The sequence below is a fragment of the Propithecus coquereli genome, unplaced genomic scaffold, assembly GCF_000956105.1.
Source record: "Propithecus coquereli isolate 6110/MARCELLA unplaced genomic scaffold, Pcoq_1.0 Scaffold346, whole genome shotgun sequence".
NCBI lineage: Eukaryota > Metazoa > Chordata > Mammalia > Primates > Indriidae > Propithecus > Propithecus coquereli.
Window position 1 is genome coordinate 1,763,022 of NW_012149130.1, and position 9,595 is coordinate 1,772,616.

Genomic DNA, 9,595 nt, shown 5'->3' on the forward strand with positions numbered 1-9,595 from the left:
AGAAAACATCTAAGGACAGTTGTTATCCTTACCTTTGTGGAACCACAAACAGAAGAAAAATCTCATTATCCTAAGACCAAGACCCAGACCTGGGTCTGAGAAAACTATTTGCTATAATTACATTAAGGTAATATTCTAGACTTGAACAGTGCCAAATCTAAAAAAACCTGAGGCTTAAATATATCTCATTTGTGTTCAAAATTATTTCTGTGAAATCAGTGCTCATCGATATCTTAATACATTTTTTTCTATTCCGCCCAGGGGGCATAGCAGAGATTAGAATAAATTAAGACACTGAAAGGCATACCAAAAATGACAAATATAAGTGCTTTAGAAGGAATAAAAAGGCAGTGAGATTGGATACAGACGAATAAACATGACAAAATACAACGCACAAAGTATGCAAACAGACATCGCCAGAATGAGCTCAGGTACGTGGTGGAACCTGGCCCGACCTGGCCGTGGTTGCACGGCCCACACCACACGCACCCTCCACACTGCGCCGAAAGCCCACGCACCTTCCACCGCTTTGACCTTCTCCTCCAGTTCCCGTTTCCTCTCTTCCTTCAGCATCTGCTCCTGCTCCTTCTTCTGCACAGCCAGAAGAATCTGACGTTCTTCCTCCTCCTCTTTGCGCTTCTGTTTTTCTATTCTGGTAAGCACGGGGGTCTCCTGTGTACCCAGGAGCATACATCAGTACACAGTGAAATCAGTTCTTCCCTCTCAGATTCAATTTACCGAATTCAACATATTCCACAAATACTACTAGATACCTACTGTTAGCTAGAGGATTTATTTCATGACTACAAGTTGATTTTATTATTTGTAGAATATATGTATGGATATATAAAATCATACTAACACAGACACCATTCTTTTAGATTTAATTATTTGATAAACTTGAAAAAAAAAACACCTTCCTCTAAGTACACTAAGGATGAAAGACAGTCGCTGGACAGACCACATACTCCCAATAACAGTAACACACACGATTTTCTTTTCTTTTTTTTTTTTCTGAGACACAGTCTTGCTCTGTTCTCTGGTAGAGTGCCATGACATCAGCCTAGCTCACAGCAACCTCAAACTCACGGGCTCAAGTGATCCTCCTGCATCAGCCTCCTGAGTAGCTGGGACTACAGGTGTGCACCACCATGCCCGGCCCCAATACACATGATTTTGAAACTCTTACCTTTTATACTTTTCATTACCAACAAAATAAATGAAATTGGGGTTTTAGTGTTAAGGGTCACTGTTTTAGCTTAAGATGCAAAGACATAAAGAAGACTATGAGAAATTCATGAAAATTGCACAAAGATTGGCTACCATTTTCCTTTGATTTTCAAGCCAAACAATGTTAGCCAAGATTTCAGGTGGTTGCTGTGAATGTCAATGCCTAAGAAATCTAACAAAAGAAAAGGTAAACAAAGGAAAACAGGACAATTATCATAACAAAGTTTTACAATGCACACTTTCCAGTAAAACTAGTTCTGAGCCATGCTGTAGCCCAGGACACTGAAGCTGCTTATTTTTAATTTCTTCCCTTAACTTTTGTGCTGATGTGAAAGCTAGAACTTCTCTCTTTTTTAAGTGTTACTGAGAGGTAACAACTGTTGTTTGCAATAAACAACATCCATAAGTTGCAGAGAGACAGAAAAATGAATCAGGTGTCAACAGGGAGAATTCACATTACCCTCACAGAAAAGATACTCACTGTCTGTTTCAGGTGAAACCTAACAGGAATGTGAAGCTTTAACAGACCTTTTCAACAGGGAGAAGACCTAAGAAATTTCTATATCAGAAAAATTTTCCAAGGTTTTATACTGTGTAAGTTGTAAAAGTGGTCTTAATGTGGGGGGAGGGGGGAAGATGAATGCAGATTACCATTTACACAAGTTACCATTAAACACTGAAACTGCTTTTGATTAAAATTTTGTATTATTTTCTTTACAGTTCTTAAAACCAGTTTAGATTCTCATTTGACTCAGAATTTAGACATGTGTCTTGTCTAGATAGTAGACTTTACAATGTCATTTTTGCTCAATTACTCAAATTCTATGAGCATGACTTTAATTAAGAGTTAACAAGGTAAACATCTGGAACGACCAGGAGGAGAGATGAAAATAGAGCGTTAGCCATTGTTAATTGAACATGTAACAGTGTACTTGTAAGGAGCCTCAGTAGAACAAACAGAATTCAATCCAGTTCCCTAAAATCTTCTTCGTCATCTAACCAGAGCGGGCACTTAGAATACGGCAGGTGCCGATTCTGAAACGGGCCTGCGATGGACACCTGGCGAGGACAGTGCTTGCAAGGGCTGCAACTCCGGCCACGGGCTCCTAAGCAAACGCCAGTCCAACCCCTGCCCCCACCCCACTTCCCAAGTCCTTAATTATTCCAACTCTTTGGCAACATCTTTATCCAGCTGACAACATATGAGGAAACTACAGTTAACAAACCAATCAACCAAAGTAAAAAAAAAAACAACTTGCCTTTGCTTTCAGTTGTACATCGACTCAAAAACAAACAAAAACAAAAAACCCACATCAACTGATTAACAAGAGCAGAGGAAAGGGAACAGATATGAGGAAAACAGCCTTGTCAAAGGAAATATTTTATTCAAAGAAAACAGCGATTTCTATATGTCAGACACAAAAATGAGAGGAAAAAACAGGCATATATAACAAATGTAAGTTATTTAAATAACTTCATGTACATGTATTCTGCCCCTCCCACAGAGAACAGCTGGTGCAAATATGTGAAATATTTTCCCTTCAATCAGTACAAGAGTATATTAAATAGGATCAGCATCTTAATGAGGACTGAGGAAATGCAAGCCAATTACTTATGAAATGAAGTATTAAGTCACTGAAGACTTGATTATCTAAGTGGACAAACATGGGAGGTATTTCACGTGTTAAGTCAATGAAAGGGGGAATGGAAAAAAGCCAATTACATAAATCTTATTAATATCCATTTAACTTTTTTATAACAAATATGAAAATGATTTGTTATTTTTAACATGTAGAGAGAAACTACAAATCAATAGTGCTCCCCAACAAACGGAACATGAATGTGAAATTCACAGAAGATACATGAAACATGTATGTCACAGAATGTTCAATATGATCCCATAGAGAAAAAGCCTAAAGCAAATCCACGAAAATGTAAATAGTAATGATTCCTGCCCTGTGGCATCTCCATGTCTTCTACAGTTTCTAAATGCAGTCTCCAAGTTTTCTATAACAACGTAAATTCTTTTGGACTCGGAACAATCCCTTCCCAAAGAGACTGGGGAATCAACTAGCATTACATGTTCTCAAGTAATCTAATTTTTATTAACTTTTTTCTCCCTCCACTATTTGATCCCTGTTAAAAGTCATATTCAAGTACCAAAAGGTTAGAACTTGTGCATTTAAAGCAATTTTTTAAAAAAATTTATTTAGAGACACGGTTTTTCTTGCTTTGTCACCCAGGCAGGCATGCAGTGGTATGATCATGGCTCACTGCAGACTTCAATTCCCGAGTTCAAGTGATCATCCTGCCTCAGCCTCTGGAGTAGCTAGGACTACAGGCACGCACCACAATGTCTGCTAATTTTTTAAATTTTTTGGTAGGGACGGAGGTGGCGGGGTAGGAGGTGGCAGTGGCCTAGGAAGTGGGGAATCTTGCTATGCTGCCCAGGCTGATCTTGAACTCCTGCCCTCAAGCCATCCGCCTACCTCAGCCTCCCAAACCGCTCAGATTATAGGTGTCAGCTACTGCACCCGTCCAGCCTGTTTTCAAATTTCTGTGCTAATTTTCAACACTCTGATACCACAAGGTAAAGCAGGTGCTAATGACAATACCACTAAAGGACAGGACTCACTATGTCCTAAGTAAGGATACTTTTGGTAGGTCTTAACCATTGAAGAGTCAGCACAACCAAATGAATGATAATCAAATAAATCCTAAATAGTTAGAAAAAGAATATTTTACTTTCTTACATTGCAATTTTTTTCTTTAAAACAGGGTGAGCTGCGAATGGCATAAGGGTTGGTGTCTAAAGGCTTTACAGATAAGAGGCCTGCTAGAATCAGGGGGCATTTTCATGAGAAGCCAATTAGAAACGCCATTTAGAAATCCACTCAAGGATTATTCACAAAATCTCTGTTCTACACAGTGCTTAGGACTCCCCTTACGTGCACCCCTGACCCAAGGGCAGGTTATCAGACTCGTGGGCACTCTCACCAACTTCAGCAGCACTCTCAAGACCATACCACCACAAACAGCTCCCTAACAATGCTAACTGCAAAGTCTCCGACAAAAATAACCACTACACCCCTAATCCTACCACGGAGCTCAGTGAGACTCCCTTCTCTGATACTTCCCGCATAAGTCACAATGAAAATACAGTAAGACTGAACTCCGGGGTGACCAACATAGGCCAGAAACCCTGAAAACATGCTTTAAAGGCCTGAAGATTTTTGCTGATGAAACAAAAGCACAAAACTCATGTCCCCACCAAGGTTTTCTCCAGGATATCTGATACCACAACAGATACTTAAAAATCTCTATAATGCCATGGTTTCTTGTATCTCAAACTAAAGAGCAGAATAACAAAAAACAAACAAAAAAACACTGTCAAGCATAAAAGAAGAAATTTTAGTGTTTTTTTTTTTTGAGACAGTCTCACTCTTTTGCCTGGGATAGAGTGAGTGCCGTGGCGTCATCCTAGCTCACAGCAACCTCAAACTCCTGGGCTCAAGCAATCCTTCTGCCTCAGCCTCCCGAGTAGCTGGGACTACAGGCATGCACCACCATGCCTGGCCAACTTTTTCTATATATTTTTAGTTGTCCGATTAATTTCTTTCTATTTTTAGTAGAGACGGGGTCTCGCTCTTGCTCAGGCTGGTTTCAAACTCCTGAGCTCAAACAATCCGCCCGCCTCGGCCTCCCAGAGACCTAGGATTACAGGCGTGAGCCACCGCGCCCGGCCGAAATTTTACTGTTTGATGCTAAACTTTTGCTTGCAGCAATGAAGAACCTCACAGCCCGTTCTTATTACTATGCAATCTGAAGTGCAAATAGGGCATCTAGGGGCTTGAAAAGAAAATAGGGAAGGGAGCTTCCCTGCAGGTGTTAGCAGTTAAGGTAATAAAGGCAGTGGAAAGAACCCAACAAGGCCAGGAGCTAGAAAACCACTGGGGGGAAGGGGAGGGGGACGGGAAGGCTAAATCAAAGTGTAATGACGTGAATAAAAATTTAACAGCCCAGCCAAAGACACAGTCTAAAGTAAAACTACTGTCTCCTAAGGTAAAACTTTCCACGACCACTGAACTGTTTAAATATTCAATAAAACATAGTGCTCAAAGGAGATAAATGGTTAAAAACTAGAGAATATGAGAACTGGCCAGCACTAAGTCTGACTGAGAGAACCCAGTTAGAACAATGGAGAAAAGCCTTCTGTGGTTAAAAAACAGCAGGTGGAGGTAGTTGAGGTGTCCGCAGTGTGCTTTCAGGACTTTCTGCGAACAAGGAGGGCGGACTTTCAACACTTCTACTTTGCTGCTGCTTCCTTAGTCCTGGCTTCTTCCTTTATTTCACTCTCCTTTTTGTCTCCATGATCAAACATATCCTTACAAGCAATCTAGGTTTCTTGTGACGCATCTCTCTCTCACCTTGTTTATTTTAAATCTCAATAAATACAAATACTCAATTCATCCCTTCCTATAGTATGACGATAGATAATGTCATTTAACTACTCTTAAGCGACGTTATTATTAATATATTAATAGAAAATGAAAGTACCCAAACATAGTTGGCTCCTGGATGCTTGGAAAACCCTTCTATTAATAACGAGTTGTTGCCCCAAACATTCTTTTTTCACCTAACATCCATCTCAAACTCCCACTTGAGGTCCTACCTCTCTTCACGGGACCTAAACATTTTTCTGCCCCTTCAACTGATTTGTGTCTTTACTTATCCTTTTCTGCTTTCCTTGTGTCTTAGGAGAATTGTGATTGGCTGCACCAACGGGTGAGGCCTTGACACTCAAGCACTTCACGTGACCAGAGAGCAGACAGATCCACCCCCTTCTCGTTCTTGGACATCCTTCATGCCCACGCTGTATCTCCAACCTGCCGCAAGCTTTCCTTGCTTTTTCTCTTTACTACTTCATTGTCTGTTTTCTTTCATGGTCATGCTCTCAAGAGGACAGGTAACACAGTCATCTATAAAAACTCATTTTTATTCACTCCCAGCCCCTCTCCACCTGACCGTTATACCTATCGTTCTCTACTGCCCGGAAGTTGTCGTCTCCTGCATTCTACTCCTCCATTTCCAATCACAGCAACGTCATTGCTAACTCCTGCTGAAGCATAGCTCAGTCTCACCTTCCAGTTTTCCCTTATAAAGTCACTTGCCACAGGGTCACCAGAGAGGTATCTTCCTAAAATAAAGATCTACTGACACAACTTTCCTTCCTACTGCCCACTGAAGATATAAGGATGACAGGGGGCTACAAAATCCGATCATTCCAGCATTTTCCTATACTATTACCACATATTACAAAATATGCCGGCCACATCCCAATATACACTATTTTTGACCATGTTCTACAATGTCCCGCCTCTGTGCTTCTGTTTCTATTATTTCTGTCCTGTGGGATGCCCTCCGCCCCCACCCCTTAGTCCCCATCAAAACACTAGCCATAGGCCGGGCGCGGTGGCTCACGCCTGTAATCCTAGGTTTCTGGGAGGCCGAGGCTGGAGGATTGTTTGAGCTCAGGAGTTCGAAACCAGCCTGAGCAAGAGCGAGACCCCGTCTCTACTAAAATCAGAAAGAAATTAATTGGACAACTAAAAATATATAGAAAAAAAAAATTAGCCGGGCATGGTGGCGTATGCCTGTAGTCCCAGCTACTCGAGAGGCTGAGGCAGGAGGATCGCTTGAGCCCAGGAGTTTGAGGTTGCTGTGAGCTAGGCTGACGCCACGGCACTCTAGCCCAGGCAAAAGAGTGAGACTCTGTCTCAAAAAAAAAAAAAAAAACGAAAACACCAGCCATCCCACAAGGCGGAGGTCACTGAGAGCTCTCCCTGCCACAACTCCCCTTTCTTTGCCCAGCTCCAAATGCTTCTGTCTTTGCATTCACGGGCTTCTACTGCACAAACATCTGTTACAGTGCCTCTCATTCCCATCTGTATTAGATCAAACAGAACTGTGCCTATCATCCCAAATGTAAGGAGACTGTAAGATCCCTAAGAGTGTAGCCTCATGCCTTATTTTTATAGTTCCTTCTCTTTCTAGAAAGTATAAGAATGCTCAATAAAGGTTTGAGATTTAGGGGAAAAATGAGGTAAAATAAAGAAGAAAGAATAAAAGAAGCACATGAAATAAAATGTAACTATCCTTTACTGAACACTTAAAGCTCCTCCTAGCTACTCTCACACACACTCACCTCCTGCTTGATGGATCTGACGGACAGGTGGTCAAACATCCACCCACGCTGCAACTCTGCCTTTGTGCGCTGTGGACGTTTTCCCTACAGTTAGAAGTGAGGAAAAGAAAGGAAAAGATAGATTACGGTGTTCTCAGCTGCTGCCGCCGCCGCTGCTGCCTCCGCCAGTAAAAGAGTGGCCATCAAGGTGCACAGGAAATGGCTTTAACTAAGAGGGAGGGCCAAAGTACACTCAGGACAATCAGGGAAAATGACCACTCAGCTGTGCAAGGTACTAAGCCAGTTTATTCTCATAAAACAACAAAAACAAAAAAACTTACAGACAACCAAGTGTCTCCTCTGGTAAGAAACTCCCTTCACTGTTTAATCATTTAAAAAAATATTTTTTCCCCTAATTATTAAGGGAAAGCCAGCTTTTATCACCTTCAGCTGAAGGGAATGCCTCTAGTTAAGGGACTTACAAGCAGCTGAGGGTGGACCTCCCCTTCACAAGGCAGTTCAGCGGCAGCAGGGAGAAGTGAGAGCAGCTGCCCAGGCTGGGAACAAAAGCCAGTAAGCAGGAGTGAGAAAAAGACTAGCGGTTAGGAGTCAGAGAGCGCACCTGGAAATATCAGAGCTCTGCGAAAATGCAACAGGCTTGCAAGTAATCACTGTAGGAAATTTCAAAGAAGGAGTTCTGAGATCTAAACTAGGTAATTATTTTGAAGGCCAAGGTTTATTAGCATATCTAAGTTCTGAATGAGAACTCGTTTGTGGAATGAGCTCCATAACTTCACCAATTGAAACCTAATATTAAAAGGGGGTAAGCAAGAGGCTTCACTTTAAGACAATGTAACTTCACTGACTTTAGCATCAAAAACAAGCATTTTCCAGACTTGGCTTTTTCGACGCTTGATCCAAACTCTTGACTTCTTGAAGAATCAATGAGGTAAGGAATCAAAGGACAGAAAATGGTAAGAGGTGGTTTACAAAACAAACATATTGCAAAGCCATGGGGGTGGCCTCAATGGGTCAGCAGCTTTAGAAAACATTTCTAAGAGAAAGAACGACTGCTTCCCAGTGCAGACGCAATGCCAGTTATCAAAGGGTGGCACGACCTTCTGTAAGTACTTTCCCCCAAAAGCTACCCTAGAAGTTTCCTCAAATAAGCCTGTAAGTAAGCAACTTTTTCATAAGCTTCAAGACCCTAATTGGAAGATAATCTCAACTTTAAATAAACATAAAAACTTACCATGGAACTGTCTTCCAAAGGGATTACACCAGTTACCGTGACAATAGCAAAAGACAACAAAATTTCCACTTCAACTTTGCCAGATGAGATGACAGTGACTCTAGAGGAACGTGCTACTCAACACAGGCCGAAAGTGCTTCCTGCCACACTTTACTACCACCTCCTGTGGAAACTATCTACCCTTCGTCAGCTTATTTGTTAAGGACCTAATGTTTATAAAGCTTTCTATTACTTTCTGTAACACCAGCTACAAACACTTCTAGCAGTCTACACCCCCACTTAAAAAAAAAACAACCAAAAAATGTTACTTAACAAAACTTTTATATGGTCACAGTAGGCCTTACCTTCTGATTTCTTTTATTATTTCAAAGCTTAGAGGGCTATCATATCTTCAAAGACGCAGCAAATCTTTTGACTTTCTTCTTGCATTTATTTTGCTAAGAAATGTGGATTTAGTTTTCTATGAAGATTCCTCATCGCATAGATGATGGAAGAGGACCAACCGAGTGTCTATTGAGTGCTAAAGACTCTATGTACACTGACATGGGTTCTTTTAATCCCCACAAAAACATGTTTGAAGTGACAGCATTTCATTTTACTAATAAGAAAATTGAAACTGAGGGGTATCAAGATATAATAACTTATTTGAGGGATGGCTACGACAGGGTGGCACCCTAATTCAAGTTAAATTTCAAAGAAAAGCCTCCTGACTTTTCCACTTTTCCACCCTTTTTCCACTGCCCAGTTACTTGTGCCTCCATCACATCCCATATTTAGTATGTCCTGGTGTTCATTTGTGAGAATAATATTCTTTTCTACTAATCTATGTTTGAATTGTAGGCCTTTTTCATTATTAGAACAAAATCTCTCTTGGTTGATGTGTTTAGGATGGGTAGTGTTAACAAAGATAAAAGAAGGAATTAAAAAAC

General features: G+C 41.0%; 1 protein-coding gene across 1 annotated transcript in view; it reads right to left on the reverse strand.

Moving 5' to 3' along the window:
• CECR2 (cat eye syndrome chromosome region, candidate 2) overlaps window positions 1–9,595 on the reverse strand; it is a 193,556-nt gene that overhangs the window by 26,098 nt on the left and 157,863 nt on the right. The window contains exon 7 of the mRNA XM_012651030.1: window positions 519–672. Within this exon, the coding sequence (XP_012506484.1) occupies window positions 519–672 (154 nt within the window). The remainder of the gene's footprint in view (window positions 1–518; window positions 673–9,595) is intronic.